The sequence below is a fragment of the Eschrichtius robustus genome, chromosome 11, assembly GCF_028021215.1.
Source record: "Eschrichtius robustus isolate mEscRob2 chromosome 11, mEscRob2.pri, whole genome shotgun sequence".
Taxonomy (NCBI): Eukaryota; Metazoa; Chordata; class Mammalia; order Artiodactyla; family Eschrichtiidae; genus Eschrichtius; species Eschrichtius robustus.
In genome coordinates, this window is record NC_090834.1 from 99,278,146 (window position 1) to 99,296,213 (window position 18,068).

An 18,068-nucleotide genomic window follows, 5' to 3' on the forward strand; every position below is an offset into this window, starting at 1 on the left:
TTACAATGTTGTGTTAGTTTCTGCTGTGCAATGAAGTGAATCGGCTATATGTGTACCTATATCCCCTCCCTCTTTGGCCTCCCTCCCACCTCCCCCCGCCCCACCCCAGGAAGAAGGGGCCGCTAGCCAGGAGACAGAAGGCAAGTGCGTAGCTAGGTTGCAGAGCCCAGAGCTTCTCTCAGCCCCTGGGAGGGTGGGTAGCCGAAGTAGACATGGTGTTGGGAGAATGGTTAGCAAAGGAGAGCTGCTGTGTGAGCTGGGATGGGGTGCCTCTATGTTGACCTCCTTTTGCCCCCAGAGATTCTGTAAGTTCTGCCAGGCAAGAGGAAACCAAGGGGTGGGGCTAACCCTCCAGTACCCTGTACTCCAACCCGCCACCCTCTGGCCAGGCCAGGAAGGGCTGGAGGCAGAGGCCACTGACTCTGGACTAACATAGCTTTTCGAAGGTCATACCCCTGTTCCGGACTCCCACTTGCACAAGCAGAGCCTTGGCAAGGGTGGTCCTTGCAACGAGCAGGACCCTGAGGCAGTACTAGCTCGGGGCGTACCCTGTGGGGCCTTAGATAAGCTCCAGGGGGCCATCAAGTACTCTTGCCAGTGAGTCCTCACCTCTCTGGGAAGCGGGGAGACAGTTAACTGGTGGGGGAATTGGAGAGTCAGAGGATCTGTCCAAGGTGCCAGGGAGTTAATGGCAGAGCTGGAACTAGAACGGGGGGCTCTGAACGGGGCTCTTAAAGTTAGGCTGGCCTGAGAGAAAACCTCAGGTTGGAGGGGCCTCAGCCTGAGGACCGAGGAAGGTGGGGATGCCACTGCCTCGTCCAGGTGCCTGCCACTTGCTCCTCCCCCTCAGCATCCCTCTTCCAGTCGCGCTCAGGTCCTCCTGTCCTCACTGAGGCCCTCCTGGCTGAGACTGTTTCCTCAGTTTTCCTCCCTGCCCCCTTCAAAACCCCGTCCCCATCCCTTGTGGGGCCCGAACTCTTCGGCGACCCTGCGTCCCCATGGCAACAGCGGTGACCTCACTCTGGGCTCGGCTTACTACCCGGGTGAGGTCACTGGCCGTTGCCAAGGGAACGGGAGGGTGCAAAGAGTCGGGAAGGGGGGACCTTGGGGAGGGGAGAAGTGTGGAGTGCAAAAGGCGCCGCCTGACGTGGGGAGGAGGCGGCCTCACGCATCCTCGAAGGCGCGGGAGGGCACAGCCCTCGCGCGGGTCTCCTGCTCCGCTCCTTCTGTCCCCCTCTTTGCGGCCGCGGAATGGACTCGCCCGCGCGGGGGGCGGTGCGCGGCGGCCTTGGCCTCGCCCCTTCCCCGCCTCCTGACGCCCCTCTGTCCGCGCCGAGCAGCCCCCACGCGCCGGGCTGCTGTCTGGGGGCAGCGGCGGCGGCGGCGGCGGCGGCGGGGGGAGCCGGCTGCAGGCTGAGATGCTGCAGATGGACCTGATCGACGCGGCGGGGGACACTCCCGGCGCTGAGGACGACGAAGAGGAGGACGAGGAGGAGCGTGCGGCGCGGCGGCCGGGAGCGGACCCGCCTGAGGCGGAGCCCCGCCAGGAGACGGCGCCCCGCGGCCAGGGTCAGGGCCAGGGCCCGGGCGGCGGGGACACGTACCGGCCCAAGCGGCCCACCACGCTCAACCTCTTCCCGCAGGTGCCGCGGTCGCAGGTGAGGAGCCAGCGGCTTGGGGGCGGGGCTTAGGGGGCGGTGGCCCGGGGCAGGGCCCCGGGAGGTCTTCGGGGCGCCGGGCGTCTCAGGGTCCAGGCCCGGACGGGCCGGGGGGCAGGAGGGGCTGCGGGAGAGTCACTTGCCAGTCCGGAGGAAGGAGGAGTCTCGGGCCTGCTGACACCTTCCGTAGCTTCCCAAGGGGGAGGTCCCTGGGGAGGTGGTCGCTGAGGGCAAGTGGAGTCTGTCCTAAGTGAGAGGGGCCGAGCGGGGCTGGCTGGGTTTGGAGCCTTGAGAGGAGAGGCTGAAGGAATGAAAGGGCTGAGAGGGGTAGTGGAAGGATGCGGGTGAAGAGAGAAGTAGGGAAGTAAGAGAACAGGGCTTCGAGGGGTTGCAAGGGTATGGGGTTCCCGGTGAAGGTGGGGCAGAAGCGGGGCCTGAAGAAAAAGGCATGTGAAGTGGTCGGGTCAGGGGAAAGTCATGGGAAATTTTGAAGCGCTAAGAATGGGGACCAGCAGCCAGTTTGAAATGTGGGCAGCTGGGGATTCCCAGAAGGCAGGGAAGAGAAATGGGAGGTGGAGCTGCTTGGCTTGAGTTGGGGGCCTAGGGCCCCTGGACTGGGTGGCTGGATGCCAAGGAGGGTTGAATAGGGTGGGGGAGAGCCGGCCGCGGCCCATTGTCTTCCAGGCCCAGTCTGGAGAGGTACAGAGGAGCGGCTCAGGGAGCTGGGGCTGCTGGTGGAGGGTGCAGGGGCTGCAGGGAAAGGATTGGTCCCTTTCCCAGGATCCTCTCGGGTGGGTTTTGGCAGCCAGACTCATGCATGCGAGAGCCTGTGAGGGTGTCCTCAGGGGAGGGGGCTAAGTTGTGTGCAGGGAGCCTTGTATGTAGGCATCGTGGAGAGGGGTCCCAGGGGGTTGAGAATGTGGGGTGGGTGGCCCTGATATCCAGGAAGGAGGCCTCTGACAACTACATCTGTCACTCCTCTGTCACGTGCTCTTGGGGGGGGGGGTGGGGAAACCATGTTCTGGATTCGTCGTTTGTATGATTCATCCCAGTCCCCCAAGCCAGGGGAGCTGCTGGGGAGAGCCTTCCTCCTGGCTCTCCTAGAATGTCCCTGCCCCTTCCCTAGGCCATAGCTTCCTGAGCTCCAGGGGAGTTGGGCTGGAAGTGGGCATCTTCCTTGTAAACCCTCCATGTCTGAGGCTGGGGGTCTGGCTCTGTCCCTGGATGGCTCTTGCTTCTCCCCCCCTCCCCCACTCACCACCATTCACGTTGGCCATCACCACCTTTGTTGAGGCTGATGAGAGCATCTCCATGAGGGTTGGCCAGCTTCCCTGAGCCAAGGGGTGGTCTGTCTCGCACCAATAGCCCTGGCTGGGAGGGCTGTGACTTGCCACCCCTTCCGCCTGCTCCAGAGGGTTGGGGGTGAGGCCCTTGGCAAGTGTTAGGGGGTGGGGGGAGCAGCAAATGGCCTAGGGATGGCCTGATGGGGGCAGGGCCAGGGCCTCCCTGTGCCGGGCACTGTTGAGCGCTGCTGTCACAAGGGCCTTTTGTTCCCTGCACAGGACACACTGAATAATAATTCCCTGGGCAAGAAGCACAGTTGGCAGGATCGGGTGTCGAGATCATCCTCACCACTGAAGACAGGTAAGTCGCGACCCTTTCCCTTACCTGGACCTCCACGTGCCCTCAGTCCCCACTGCAGAGAGCAAACCAGCAGTCTCCAGCCTGCTGGGTAGAGGTGAACTGCCTGTCCCACAGGCCTGAGCAGGCCCAGCCGCTGTCGGCTGTGGCTGGAGTGAGAGGACTGGCCCCAGAGCCTGCCGTAGGCCTGCTGCCCCTGAGGCTCTATCTTGGTGTCTGTGTCCACATGCTGAGTGGAGGGAGCAGGTAGCCTCGGAGTCAGGGGCGAGGCACCTGCCTTCAGCACTGCCCTGCCTGCTCTCCAGGGGAGCAGACACCTCCACATGAGCACATCTGCCTGAGCGATGAGCTGCCGCCCCCAGGCAGCCCCGCCCCCACCAAGGATCGAGGCACCTCCACCGACAGCCCTTGCCGCCGAAGCGCTGCCACCCAGATGGCACCTCCCGGTGGCCCCCCTGCTGCCCCACCGGCTGGCCGGGGCCATTCGCATCGAGACCGCATCCACTACCAGGCGGACGTGCGGCTGGAGGCCACTGAGGAGATCTACCTGACACCAGTGCAGAGGCCCCCAGACCCCGCAGAGCCCAACTCCGCCTTCCTGCCGCCAGCTGAGAGCCGGATGTCGGTCAGCTCCGACCCAGACCCTGCCACTTACCCGGCAACTGCAGGGCGGCCACACCCCTCCATCAGCGAGGAGGACGAGGGCTTCGACTGCTTGTCGTCCCCGGAGCGGGCCGAGCCGCCAGGTGGAGGATGGCGGGGGAGCCTGGGCGAGCCGCCGCCACCTCCACGGGCCTCGCTGAGCTCGGACACCAGCGCCCTGTCCTACGACTCGGTCAAGTATACGCTGGTGGTGGATGAGCACGCACAGCTGGAGCTGGTGAGCCTGCGGCCATGCTTCGGCGACTACAGCGACGAGAGCGACTCGGCCACCGTCTACGACAACTGCGCCTCTGCCTCCTCCCCCTACGAGTCGGCCATTGGGGAGGAGTACGAGGAGGCCCCCCGGCCTCGGCCCCCCGCCTGCCTCTCTGAGGACTCCACGCCCGATGAACCCGATGTCCACTTCTCCAAGAAGTTCCTGAACGTCTTCATGAGTGGCCGCTCTCGCTCCTCCAGTAAGTCGGCAGCAGGGAGCTGTGTGGGGATGGGGGTGAGGGTGTCCCCGGGAGGTGGCCTCAGGTCCATCTGGTTCAAGGCACTAGGACTGAGCACTCTACCTGCCCCGCAAGCCTCAACCAGAGCTGGGACCACCCTCTCCTAGCCCGTCCCCCTCATCTACAGGTGCAGAGTCCTTCGGGCTCTTCTCCTGCGTCATCAATGGGGAGGAGCAGGAGCAGACCCACCGGGCCATATTCAGGTGAGAGCCCCAGGGCTGGGCTGGCCAGGCAGCAGCCGGGGCCAAACCCTCCCTGCCTCTGCCGTCCCCCCCGGGCCTAAACCCAGCCCCACCACTCAGCCCCAGGTGGACAGTGTCCACCCTCTAGAACTCAAGAGTTCAGGGACGGAATGGATGATTTCGGAGCAATGTGTTGTGCTGCCCAGAGCCCAGGACTGAGCACCTAATCTGGCCGGGGCAGGGGCCCAGGAGGGTGCCCAACAGAGACACCTGACCACACACAAAACCCACTACCTCTCACCCTCCTCCATGTGGAAATACTCACGTCCTGTGACCTCTCACAGTTTATCAGTGGCCCTGGTCACTTGCTCCCTTGGCTGCGAGTTCCTCCATGGCAGATGCATGTCTGATTGACCTTGGCCTCCCCCCCAACCCCAGGAGTGACAGGCACATGGGACGCTGTGCAAATGTTTACTGAACCAGCGATGCCGACGCAACCCCCGACCCTAGCGCAGGGTGGGGAGTAGATGGCTGGCTGGAGGGGCCTGGGTGGTGAATTCCTCACAGGCCCTTGTTGGAGACAGGTTTGTGCCTCGACATGAAGACGAACTTGAGCTGGAAGTGGATGACCCTCTGCTGGTGGAGTTGCAGGCTGAGGACTACTGGTATGAGGCCTACAACATGCGCACGGGTGCCCGGGGCATCTTTCCTGCCTACTACGCCATCGAGGTCACCAAGGAGCCTGAACATATGGCAGGTAGTGTTCCTTCCCCCCACCTGGTGCCACTGGGCGCCCCCGTCTGCCCTGCCCCCATTTGCTGCCGGGCAAACCTGTGCTCCAGATCTCAACCACCCAGGGCGGGGGCCGGGCAGCGGTGACTTCAGGTCCATTTCACAATCGAGAAAAGTGAGGCCCAGCCAAATCGGGGCAGCCCTGGGTGGTGCATCCTGTGCTGGGTCTGCCACTTCTCACTCCACACTTGCTTTCCAGCCCTGACCAAAAACAGCGACTGGGTGGACCAGTTCCGGGTGAAGTTCCTGGGCTCAGTCCAGGTTCCCTATCACAAGGGCAATGACGTCCTTTGTGCCGCTATGCAAAAGGTACCTGCTCCGCTGGGGAGGGTGCCCACCCCTGGCCCGGTCCCCATCCTCTCCTGGGGAGAGGGCCACCCAGCACCTGATGTTCCCATCCCTCACCCACAGATTGCCACCACCCGCCGGCTCACCGTGCACTTTAACCCGCCCTCCAGCTGCATCCTAGAGATCAGCATGCGGGGCGTGAAGATAGGCGTCAAGGCTGACGACTCCCAGGAGGCCAAGGTGACTGCCCCGGCCTGGCCCCGCTCTCCCGCCAGACCTCCAACCTGTGCCCCTGCAGGCTGATGACCACCCTCTTCTCTCCTCCCTCCTGCAGGGGAATAAATGTAGCCACTTTTTCCAGTTAAAAAACATCTCTTTCTGCGGATACCATCCAAAGAACAACAAGTAAGAACACGATGGGGAAGAGGTCAAGGCGTGGGTGGTGGTTCAGGGCGTGGGTCCACGCGTGTGCCTGAGGGTTCTGAGCCCCCGTCCTGCCCAGACAGACTGCTGTCCTCCCACAGGTATTTTGGGTTCATCACCAAGCACCCTGCCGACCACCGGTTTGCCTGCCATGTCTTTGTGTCTGAAGAATCCACCAAAGCCCTGGCAGAATCCGTGGGGTACGTGTGTGTGTCCTGCCAAGCACCCAGCCCTGTGGCCAGCCCCGGTCTCAGGCCCCGAGCACGTTCCTCATGCTCGGCAGCATCCCTCAGTCCTCCCCGGCGCTCTGCGCAGCGTCCTTGGGCCACAGTGGCCTGGAGAGAGGGCTGGGTGGTCTTGAGGTCCAAACTTGTTAGTTGCTGGGCCCTTTCTTCAGCTGAAATCTCACTCAGGAAACACTGTGTGCAGAGAACAGAGCCGAGCAGCTCTGGCTGGGGGAGGCGCAGCCCCATCCGGGCACCCCGAGGCTCCTGTGTGAAAACCCTGGGTCGAGATCCTGTTCCTCCCCAGTCATTCTGGTGTGTCTGCCTGCCTCCTAGGAGAGCGTTCCAGCAGTTCTACAAGCAGTTCGTGGAGTACACCTGCCCCACAGAAGATATCTACCTGGAGTAGCAGCGCTGCCTCGCCCTCTGCATCCCCTGGGCCCTGGGGCCGGCGCCAGGACGGCTGGCTGCTGACAGGACATGGCACTGCTTGAGGAGGGGCACCTGCCACTACCAGAGGATGGGGAAGTGGGGGGCTGTTGGCCGAGGGTGGGGGAGGGTGGGGGTTACGGGGAGAGGCAAATGCAGTTTATCGTAATATATGGGATCAGATTCATCTATGGAGGACGGAGTGGGCTGCCCAGGGATTGGGAGGGAGTGGGGCTGGGGGGTGGTATTAAGCCTCTGGCCAGGAAGGGTGCCCATCCTCGGAGCGGAGGGTTCTGTCCTATCTTGGGGCCTCCGGCCATTGGCTCCCACCTCGACAAAGCTCATGCCACCTGCGGGTGCCCACCCCACCCCCGCCCCCAGCTCCCAAGCCCAACCGAAGGGCCCTGAGCTCAGGCTGAACCCAGCCACCTCCCGAGGACTTTGCAGCAAGGAGAACGGCAGCAGGTGGGAGTGCAGTCCCTGTCCCCAGCCCTGTCACTTGTGTGGCCTCTGGATGGCTCCTACCACCAGCCTCACCGGCATGCCGGCCCCTGGCAGGGGTGCGGCCTCACAGGGAGGGAGAGCGCCCGCAGCGGGGCCCCGCCTCAGCAGGAAAAGGAGGCTTCCGCCCCGGCCCGGGCCAGCCAGGCCCCTTGGCTGCTTCAGCGGTAGCCCCATCTCGGTCCTGTTATGCTGGCCACAACTATTAAAGTGCCATTTCCTGTCGGGACCACAGTGGGTCTCATCTGCCTGTCTACTTGGACCCCCTCCCTTGCCCAGCTCGTTTCCATCCCAGGAAAGCCCAAGCCATTGCTGCAAAGAATAGCTTTATAAGGGGTTCCCGTCACAGCCGTGCATCGTAGTAATACTCAGCCATGTCTGGCCCGTCCCGCTTGCGCTGCTGGGCCCGGGAGAGAAGGGGTCGAGGCCCTCGTGGCCATGGGTGCTTGGGGCGCACCCCGTAGTCTAAGCAGAGAGAAGAGGGTATGAGTGGGAGGGAGAATCTGTTTTGCGTCCGCTGAAGACGTCCCCAGGCAGATGCCATTTGGGAGAAGGCCCTCAGGCTGGACCTGGGTGCCCTCTCCTAGGGCATCTCTCCCCCACCAGGTAGGGCTGGGGGCAGAGGAGGGAAAGGGGTAGGGGAAGGGGAAGGAGGAGATACTACCGTCCACCAGGCCAGAAAGTGGCTCCGAGAGTTCCAGGGGGGCTGAAAATTCCTCAGGAACAGATCGCTGAGGCCTGTGGGAGATGTGGGGTGCTCAGCCCTGGCCCCAAAGGCAAACCACTGCCTCCCAGCAGAGGGGGAAATGGGCCAGGGTGGGGACTGGGGGTGGGGGGGCCCTCATGCCAGGGAGGGGCTGCACTGCAGAGTCCCCACCTTCCAGGCCCCTGGCCCTGTCGAGCCCTGACCCCGTGTCCCCAGGAGTTACCTTAGCGGCTGGGGGCGGAGGAGCGCAGCCGCCAGGATGAGGTTGAGGAGGAGGAGGAGGCTCAGCGCGGCCCTGGGGGACAGAGCCCCCCGCATGGCGAGAACCATCTTCCACTTGGGTCCCTGCTCCAGGCTTCTGCCCACCCCTCCCCCGGCAGAAGGACGGAACCTGCTGCCAACTCCCAGGGCCACCTCACAAAGGGCGCCCATTCCGGGGCTCCGTGTCAGCACCAGCGCCGGCGCTAGGCTGGAAACCTCCATGCGGAGGTTGGTTGTTTGATTTTACTGACGCTATGGACAGCAGGGGCCACGCCACACCGTGTTCCTGCCATCACTGGTTACGGGCACAGGTCTCAGTTCAGACCCTGACCTCGCCTCTTGCTAGGCGGACACATCACTTCATCTCTGTGGGCCTCGGTTTCCTCACCTGTGAGGCAAGGTACACACGTGTGTGCCTAGGGACTGGCACACAGGAGGCCCTGAGCAGAGGTCACAGTCACCGAACCCTCACCACCCAGAGTCCCCACCGCTCCCACTCAGCCTCGTCCCCTCCTCCCGCTCCCACCACTGCCCCATCTCTCCCTCCTGTACCTCAGTAATCCCAGGAAGGTCCTGCCGGCTAAAGGGCCCAGAGCAGGCCACTGAGCAGAGCCTGCTCTGAGGGCCTTCCCCACGCCGCTCCCCGCAGCTTAGAACAGCCTGGCCCCGGGACGCCACAGGCCCTGCCACCAGCCCTGAGGCTGACGGGGATTTCAGGTTAGGTGGCAAAGCTTGGGACCTGGTCCCCTCGAGCGTAAGCTTCCCGAGGGCAGGGGCTACAGGATGCCCAGTACTTGACACCCGGTGGGTGCTCAGTAAACACCTGTTGAATGAATAAATGCAGCGTGACGGTAGGCTGGAGACCGAGACACTTCACAGGCCTGCAGCAAGGCCGTGCGGCCCTCTGGTTCCTGCCCGGCCCCTGGTTCACACGGTGTGGACCTGGCTCACTTTAGAATCTAAGCCGCACACTGACTTCTCACTGACCACCTCCCTTTCTGTGTCCTGGACACAACTGGCTCCCACAAGCCTGCTCAGCATTCTCTGTCCCCACCAAGGCGCCCCCCACCCCCGACCCCGGTCAGGAACCACAAGTTCCCCTGGCTCTGCCTAACCCCAAACCCCTCATTTCCTTGCCTCCGAGACGCCACCCTCTTCCTCTCTATCCACAACCAGTCCCCAAGGCCTGGCTGGGTTACACCAAAACCCCTCTCTCCCTCCTGCCATTGTCTTCATTCAGCCCCATCCACTGTTGCAGGTCTCCAGCCACAGCGTCCTGCTCCCTTTTCCACCCCTACTCACGGGCCACCCTGCACCACCGGCGCTGAGATGAGCTTTGAAACAGGTCCCCTCCCCGCCGCCTCCTAGAGGCAGGTCCGAGTTTCTTGCCTGGTATTCGACGGCCCAGTGGATTTGGCACTGACGTCCCCCTCCAACCTCATCCCCTCAGCTCCTGCCGACTCCCCTCCGCTCCAGCAGGGGCTTCACCCCACTGCGACACTACGTGTGCTGTTTTTGCACACGCAGCCTCTGCTCCCAGTCTGCCCAGTAACCAACAGATGAAGTTTTACCAGTTTAAAAGCCTGTTTAAATGGAGGGTTCCCTGACCAGCGTACCCTCCGGCTGGTCCCAGCGGGCAGGCAGCCCCACTTGCGCGGCTCCAATCTGACCACTTTCCCTGCACGCTTCCACCTACTGCAACAACCCAGGGCGCCGGTGTGTCCACACATCTGTCTCCTCTATTGTCAAGAGTGAGGTCAAGGAACTGGGCCTGACTCGTTTCTGAACGCACATCACAAGGCACAGAGCCCACTACACGGCAAATGCCCAGCAACGCTTGCTAGGCAACCCAAGGTCATGGGTCTCGAGCGATGACCACCTGAAGGCTCAGTACCTTCATCCCCGGGCCCAGGACCTGAGTGGGGCTTCTCAAGAGGCACTTGGGGAGAGCAGTCAGGGAAGGGCCAGCCCCTCCCGGGGTGTCTGGGAGGAGCTGAGGCAGAGCCAACACAGTGCAGATGGAGCCCTCTTAGAACCTAAGTGGCTGCCCGTCTGGCTAGAAACTCCAGCAGGAGCGTGTGGTCTGCTCACAGCACAAAGGCAGCAAAGGCTGAGGAAGGGGGAAGACCAGGCAGAAAGAGCAGTGGCACCAATCCAAACCCCTCTCCCATCCCCAGCAGCGTGCATGGCTCCATGCAGGCCCGGCCACCGGGGAAAACATGGGGGAGACCCCAGCTCATACCGCGTGAACCTGCACCCAGCTTTCCCCAGAGCCTCTCGGGCTCGCATCCCTGCCGACCTTACCACCGCCCCAGCGTCAGCCCCAGTGCTGGCTGGTGTCTGACGCTCCTTTCCCACAGCAGAACAGCCTTTTGCTCTCAACCAGGGGTTCAGGACTTGAGGTGCCGCTCTGCACTGAGCCGGGCCCACCATCACCGGGCTCCACCACGGAGCGGCTGGCAGGCAACAGGCTCCGGGCAGAAGACACAGGGGCAGATGTCATCCACTGTCTAGGTTCAGCCTTGTTTGTCGTCAGTAGGGACCGGTGAGAGAGAAGCAGCGTTCACTCCCGCAGCTGAGGCGGCAGGCAGGTTCCCATGCTCGGTGAGGTGAAACGCCAGCTTTCTGTGGCGGGAGAAGCCCAGGTCCCAGTCCTAGCGGTGGCTTCTCAGCTCAGTGACAAGGTGCAGGCTTGTGTCTCCATCACTGGCGGATGCAAAGTCAAAAGGGTATTAAGGGAGCTCTAGTGGTGACCAGGGCTGTGTGCAGAGCCTGGCCAGGGTGGGAGCGCCAGGCGCCCTGGGCGGTGGGCACGGAGAGGTCACAGGCTTGGACACTGCCAGAGTCAGTTTTATTAGGGCAGAGGGGACCAGGGGACTGAAGGGTTGAGGCACCCCCTGCCCTTCCCCACACCCCAATTGTGGAATGTCTGTCAGCCCCAACTGTAGAAATAAATTTTCTGCCAGGTAGGCAAGTAATCCATGACTGGCCCTGCAATGACAGAGAGAGGAACAAATTCAGGGCTGAAGGCCAGACTCCAACCTGGCTCTGCTCTACCCGGGGCCCTTCTGAGCCACTGCTGCCCAAATACAGCTGCTCCCATCCACATGGCAGGAGCCCCCAACTCTCCCACCTCTTCCCCCAGCATTGGCAGCGATCTCTGTCCTCGTTTACAGACAAGGAGTTTCAGGCTCAGAGCAACCACACGGCTGTCCAGTTGTACATGCTGACGGCCTCAGCCCAGTGCCTCTCTGCTGAGGTGGGATCTCCAAACAGCCAGCAGGCTTCATTCCCGCCATACAGTCTCCACCCACAGAAGCCAGTCTCATATCACAGGAGAAGCTGTCACCCACCCAACCTGACCTCCCAGGCTCCCTCTCCCAACTGTGCCAAGAATCATACTACAAGGAGACAACGAGAAAACAGGGTGATGGGCCACACGTGAGATCCGACACACTCAATAGTCATCACACCTCCGCCCCATGCTTACTGGTGATCAGGCCAATGCCTGGGACATGGTCTGCCAGCAGCTGGAGCAAAAAGAGGATCTTGGCCCTGCAAGAAAGGAGCAGGTTGAGTAGGCGGTATGGGTCCCTGCAAATGCAGGTGCTAAGAAGCCTCCACTGACTACCTGACTAAAGGCAGTGCATCTCCGAGGGCAGAAAGTCACTCTGTGGATCAAGGACATCCTCTAGGACAGAAGGACGAGACCTCTGGTCCTGCCGTCCCCCAGCCACACGCCTGGAAAGCTCACACTTCAGCCCACAACTGGAAAGCAACCGGGCTCTAGACACTATATTGTGTGACAACAAAAAAAGGGGGGCTTCCCTGGTGGCGCAGTGGTTGAGAGTCTGCCTGCTAATGCAGGGGACATGGGTTCGAGCCCTGGTCTGGGAAGATCCCACATGCCGCGGCACGGCGATGAAGAGTGCCCCCCGCTTGCCGCAACTGGAGAAAGCCCTCGCACAGAAACGAGGACCCAACACAGCCAAAAATAAATAAATAAATAAATAATTTAAAAAAAAAAAAAGGGGGAAGGAAGATGCTCTCTTCCCAGCCTACACCCCAGAGGCCCCTCAGCACCCTGCTCCCTGTCCTCTGGGGAAACAAGAAATTCCTCTGACGGTTTTCTGGACCCTTCTCAATCCGGGCCACTGCCCTAAGGGTGCTGGACTGGTAAGGTCAGCAGGAGACCAAGCCAAACTGGAGGTCTGCAGCCTGGGAAGCCACCTCTGCAATTACCGTCTCCCAACTCCTCAGTTTAATGAGATACTGGGGCTATAATGTTTCCTCTGTAGAGTGCAAGCAATCTGTAGGGGGGAGGTCATATGATCCAAATAAGTCTCCAGAATGTTTCCTCTAGAGTATGGAATAGGATTTGGCTTTAGTACCTTATGAGCTTTTAAACTTATCTGAAAATAAGAAGTGCCAGGCAGTTATTTTCACTCAGGTGGTTATTAAACATGACCTAAGCTTACTTTCTACTCAGAAAATAAACAGAGGCTGTACGGACAGAACGTTAAGTACATTTGCAACTGAACACTCCAGACTTTAAGCAGCGTACTTGTTACGACCTGGACAGAGGGGCTCCCGGGAGCCTCCAGTCTGTCTCACAGCCCCAGTCGCTGTACAGGGACCCCCTTGTCAAATCTCGGTCTGACCTCAGGAGAGGTCTTTGGGAGACTTGGCCCCGAGCCACCCCTGACTCGGCCCCAGCAGGCCTCTCTCTGTCTGGTTGTGGCTGGGAGCTCTGGACCCTCACAGGGGATGGAGTGAGGGCTGGACAAGGCAGGGACAGGCCAGGAGAGAACACAGACGTGGAATCTGGCTCTGCCACTGGCTAGTGGCTCCGTTTCAGTTTCCCAACCTCTTTGAACCTCAAGCGTCTCCTGTGAGAAGTGGGGATAATTCCAACTACTTTACAGGACGATGGGCAAGTTAGCCGAGGATGTACTGATAGAAAGTTCACGCCCATGATCCCAGTGGCCCTGCCCTCAGCGAGCTGCCTACCAACAACAGCTTAAGCTGCACACAGGGCAGACGGCCCCGAGAAATCAGGGAGTGACCGCACCCAGAACAGCACATAGCGGGTGCTCAGTGAACCCAGATCAGGGAAGGAGGGGGGAACGCAAGGCGTGAACAGGGGTGGGGCACCGTGACCCATTTCCCTCCCCTCTGCTTCGCCGAGGGTGGGCCCTGCCATCCTAGGGGCCGGATCCTTACTCGGAGAAGCGGTCGTAGAACGGGGAGCGCAGCAGGTAGTAGAGCAGCAAGATGGTCCGGCGCCGCAGCTCCAGCCGCTCCCTCCGGGTCAGGCCCTTCCTCTCGCTCAGGAGGCTCAGGCTGGGGGGAGGGGACAAGGTTAGGACCAGCAACAGGAGGAACAGGGACCCCTGCCTGCCCAGGTGAGGCCAGGCCTGCAGCACAAAGCCTGGCGGAGGGAATGGAGCCCCCAGGCAGGCCCAGGCTCACCTGGTTACATCCACGACACCAGACAGGAGCCAGGGTGTCCACGACCGCTGACCCCATAGGCCCAGGCTGAGCACTGACGGCCAAGGCGTCAAGGATGTCTCCAGCACGTGGCCCGCCCTGCCCACTCCCGTCTATCCCGACCCCACCCCAGGCCAAAGATACAGTGCAGCAGGGGCCGGGCAATATACAAGGACTCTGCGATGGTCTCCTGCAGCCCCAGCGGGGTGGGGGTGACGCTCAGCTCCTCGTGCTGCTGCTGCTGCCGTCCCTCCCGCTGCTGGGAGGCTCCCCAGTGCCTTGAGTGCAGGGATGGAGCTAGAACACAAGGGCAGCAGATGAGCAGCCAGGTCCAAGCCGGGGCGGGGCAGGGGGAGGGTGGGCAGTGATGAAAGCCAGGCCCTCAGGCCCATGCTGACCTCAGCACCGAGGTGCCTCATCCGGCTACATCCTACACTTACTGTTCTGGAGAGTTCGCACCACTCGGTTTGACCGCTTCCCCACATATGACTGCTCCCGGCTGCCAGGGCTGCTGTCACCGTCTAGAAGGAATAGAAAAAACGTCTTACTGTCAAAGGGACATGTTTCCAGCAGAGCCTGCAAAGAATGTGCGTGCAGTGAACGCTTGTGGGCTAAGGGAAGAACGTATACGCTTGTACTAGAGCAGCAGCTAAGTCAAGGACACCACAGCAGATGCTGGGGCTGGGACCTGTCCACAGTGGGGAGCATTCTGCAGCCCTCCCCAGCCTGAGGAAAGGCCAGTAATCACCTGTGGCAGATGAGCCAGTCAAGAACCAAGGCTTCCCAGGCTCTGGAACAAGGCAGGGAAGACCCTTGGTCTATGGGCACCACAGCACCAAAGTGGCCATATTGGGACTCCCCTGGCAGTCCAGTGGTTAAGACCCTGCACTTCCACTGCCAGGGGCGCGAGTCCAATCCCTGGTCAGGGAACGAAGACTCCGCGTGCTGCGCTGCACGACCACACAAAAAACAAAAAAACCCAGGGGCTGTATCTTCTCAGTGCTTTGCTTTCAACATGACCATGAAGAGAAGGGAAGAAAAACAAAGAACTGCTCCCACCCAAAGTCAGGGGAGTAAGGCCCAGAGGCCAACAGCTGATGGGCCCAAAGCCTTGAAGGGATGGATCTGCTGGGTACCCTGCCTCATGAGGCTGTGCTCTTGATACAGAACCAGGCCCAGAGACAAGACTGGCAACACCCCTGCCTCCCACTGATGCTCTGCGCCCTCTTCTTGCAGCCCACAAAAAAGAATGAGGACTCTGACGTCAAAAGTCCTGAGTTTAAGATCTAATCCTGCCTCTGACCTCATCATTCTTTTTCTTCTCTAAAATACAGAGTGATGAAAACAAAATGAGTTGACGGGGATAGATGTGCTCCACAAATGAAAATGCCATATTCATGTTGGTCAGCTCTAAATCTACAGATCAGTCCCATGCCCCGTTTCACTCCAGAGCAGGCAAGCAGCTTACCCTGGGACTGTGCCTGGGTCTCCCTGTCCAGCGGAACGATGGGGGGTGAGGTCTGGAGGCCAGCCTTGAACCAGATCAGCAGGAACATCCGCAGTACAGCCCTGGGTTGGGAGTACGGCGAGGCTGGCGGGGGGAGGTGGCTAGCCAGCAGGGGGTCAGGGTCCCTCTGCTGAACACTATCTGTACAGCTCAGGTACCCCCACCCAGGGCTGGCCTCCCACATTCCCAACATACTTGGCCAGCTGGATGAGGGCAATGACGAGCCAACGTCCCACTTCGCCCCACACCTTGGCAGCCCCCATCTCCATGAACACCTCCACGCACTCCAGCACGCTCAGCCATGTCAGCAGCTTTTGCTGGGACAGGGACTGCAAGAACCCCAGGCCAAGAGGTCAGGGGGCTCCCCCTAGTTTCAGCCCCTCCCCCTAGGGGACGCCTCTGACAGAAGATGTGGATTTTCCTCCTTCCAAGACTAAGTGTGTAAGCCTGAGTTCTCCCGCTGGGAAAGGCTATTCTACCCTCTGAAACCCAGTCTCTTCACCTGATAAGGGCACCCTAACACCTGGACACTTCACCTAATGCGACGGCTTGAGGCTCAGATGGATGCAGCCTCGTCTCGTAACTCTATGAGATCATAACACGTGCTACACACAGGGGCTGGTGGTTACTATTTTGCTCCCGAGCCCCCATGCTTCCCATCCTCAGTTCCTGGCACAATTCTTACCACAGGTAACTTTCTTCGAAGCTCCTTCCGTAGGATCCCATCATTGAGCAGCACGAGCAGGTTAGAGGCAGAGTACACTGAGAGGTAGAGTGTGGCCGTGAGAGGCTGGCTCTGTAGCCTCCACCCCCTCACCTTCTCCCCAGCGCGGCAGGGATCACCTGTCACCTGCTGTGCTCAGCCACCCTCACACTATGCGGAAACCAACATGTCTCCCCACCCACTTCCTCAGAACTCCACACTCCCCAAAGTGATCTCTCAGGTGGGTGCCTGGAACAAGAAAGGATGGTTTGAACTCTATGACAAACCAGCTACTGCCCTGCTGGATAGCACTGGTCATCCAGCTGCCCAGAACTGCCCATCACGCTCCAAACAGACACAGATGTGCAGTCTCACCTCCTGGCCTTTGCTCTCTCTCTGCAGCCTGTCCCTGAAAGTTTGTTCCATCTCTACCTTTCAAAACCTAGCTTATCCTTTCAGGACCTGTACCTCCTGTACTCACTGGGTGAACACCACTGAGGCAGTTACAGTCTGGGGAGTCTGGAATCTGGGAGATCTGGGTTTGAATCCTGGTTCTGGGACCTTCAGTGGCTGTTCCTTAACCTCATTTAAACGTCTGTTCCCTTAACTGGACAATGAGGACCACAGCAGTACCCACCTCACATGACTGTAGAGAGGATTAAGTGGGCAAAAGCAGAAAAGGTGCTTCGCTCAGCCTCCTGACCCGTCAAGGTCCCCAGACACGTCTCTCAACTATGGGCACATACATGGAGGACCTAGGATAGTGGACGCTGTACCCTTGTCTGATTCAGTCACAGAACAGGATGAGCTAACGGGAGATCTGAAACGGGGTGGTCACCTCTCTGGGGAGCCCTCCCCCACCCTACCGCCCCCCACTCGCCCCAAAGCCCGGCTCACCCAGCTCCGACAGCTCGTGCGAATCGGCGAAACGACCTGGGGAGAAAGCACAGGAGGCGTCGGTGAGAGTTTGCCTCACCCCGCGGCTTCGGGTCCCTGGACATCTCCGCGCTACGCCCTACGCCCGGGAACCTGGAAGGAACTTCTCAAACAGAGCGATCACTACCCTGACTCCGCAGGGAAGGTGGCCAGTGGGGTCAGAGGTCAGAGTCCCGAAGGGATGGGTCAAAGGTCAGGGTAGCACCTGCCAGCAGGTAACTGAGGCCCCGCACTGCCGTCTCCAGCTGGGCCGTGGCGGCCGGGTGACGAGTCACGTACTCCTGGTAGAGGAGGCCCAGGAGCCGCAGCTTTTCCATCCTGCCCTCGGGACCAACAGACCCACGGACCTGCAGCGCGACTGGCTACGGCGCCCTGCTTCCTGCGCACTCCTTCCTGCTTCCGGTCTCAGGCCCGCCTCTGCGTTGCTTAACTTCCGCGGGCCAGAAGAACGGTGACTTGGAGGGCCATTGAACCACTCTTCACCCCATTTCGTAAATCACCCCCCACCAGAGTAGCGTTAAGCAACTCCGGGCCTAATCTCGCCCTCCCAGTCCTTCAGGTCATTGGTTAACACACTCTGCGCCCCCAACCCCAACTGTCCGAACCGGCTCTTCCGCCTTCCGGGTTGGCTGCCCTTGCGCCTGCGCAGTTATAGCTCCAGGAACGCTCCCGCGTCAGTCTGAACAGTTCATTCTAGAGTGGAGACCAAAAGCCTAAAGTCTTTCCAATAGAACGCCGAGAGGCTCGAACGGGAGGACTGGATTTTCAAGAGCTGAGAGGTAGCGCGCAGAAAGGAGCCTCCGTCAGACTTGGGGAGGTGCAGGGACAGCCTAAGGACAGTCGGACTGTGTGCAGGCGCGCGTTTGGCAAGTTGCCTTGTCTCCCGACCCCCACCAGAGGTAGTGCTGGGGAAACTGAGGCAGCGAGGAGTCCAGCCGCCCACGCACTCACGATCCCCTAGCCAGCACCGTTAGTGCCTCGGCTTCGGCCCCAGCACCCACATGGACTGTGCCCCCCTCCACAAGCGCGCACCCGCAGTCCCATCTTCACAGAGAAAACCCTGGCCCGGGCTTCCGCTCTCGGCTTAGGGTGACCTTAATCAGGACTTTCCCTTCCTTGGGCCTCAGGTTTCCCCATCTGTAAAACAGTTAGAGGGCAGACTTGGTCGTT

At 60.7% G+C, this 18,068-nt stretch overlaps 3 protein-coding genes across 4 annotated transcripts; 1 reads left to right on the forward strand and 2 right to left on the reverse strand.

The window, feature by feature from the left end:
- Nucleotides 1–1,335: 1,335 nt before the first annotated feature.
- MAPK8IP1 (mitogen-activated protein kinase 8 interacting protein 1) lies at nucleotides 1,336–6,909 on the forward strand. The gene is made up of 10 exons (XM_068556001.1): nucleotides 1,336–1,658; nucleotides 3,221–3,302; nucleotides 3,605–4,417; nucleotides 4,584–4,659; nucleotides 5,223–5,395; nucleotides 5,630–5,739; nucleotides 5,842–5,958; nucleotides 6,053–6,123; nucleotides 6,243–6,341; nucleotides 6,702–6,909. Exons 1-10 carry the CDS (start codon nucleotides 1,419–1,421, stop codon nucleotides 6,772–6,774), a joined length of 1,854 nt encoding a protein of 617 aa, XP_068412102.1. The 5' UTR covers nucleotides 1,336–1,418; the 3' UTR covers nucleotides 6,775–6,909.
- A 325-nt stretch (nucleotides 6,910–7,234) lies between these two features.
- FREY1 (Frey regulator of sperm-oocyte fusion 1) lies at nucleotides 7,235–8,673 on the reverse strand. Its single transcript, XM_068556002.1, has 3 exons — nucleotides 8,225–8,673; nucleotides 7,960–8,033; nucleotides 7,235–7,760 (listed from the first exon to the last, which is right to left on the reverse strand). The coding sequence occupies exons 1-3, from the start codon at nucleotides 8,482–8,484 to the stop codon at nucleotides 7,639–7,641; spliced, it is 456 nt and encodes a 151-aa protein (XP_068412103.1). The 5' UTR covers nucleotides 8,485–8,673; the 3' UTR covers nucleotides 7,235–7,638.
- A 2,418-nt stretch (nucleotides 8,674–11,091) lies between these two features.
- On the reverse strand, nucleotides 11,092–17,908 carry PEX16 (peroxisomal biogenesis factor 16). Of its 2 annotated transcripts, XM_068555994.1 has the most exons (11): nucleotides 17,104–17,908; nucleotides 16,860–16,895; nucleotides 15,945–16,021; nucleotides 15,455–15,588; nucleotides 15,221–15,321; nucleotides 14,193–14,273; nucleotides 13,897–14,049; nucleotides 13,735–13,807; nucleotides 13,486–13,605; nucleotides 11,753–11,817; nucleotides 11,092–11,253 (listed from the first exon to the last, which is right to left on the reverse strand). In XM_068555994.1, exons 1-11 carry the CDS (start codon nucleotides 17,213–17,215, stop codon nucleotides 11,195–11,197), a joined length of 1,011 nt encoding a protein of 336 aa, XP_068412095.1. In that variant the 5' UTR covers nucleotides 17,216–17,908; the 3' UTR covers nucleotides 11,092–11,194. The 2 variants fall into 2 exon arrangements, with proteins under 2 accessions (XP_068412095.1, XP_068412096.1); XM_068555995.1 differs by lacking the exon at nucleotides 13,735–13,807 and having other exon boundaries at nucleotides 13,923–14,049.
- Nucleotides 17,909–18,068: the final 160 nt, after the last annotated feature.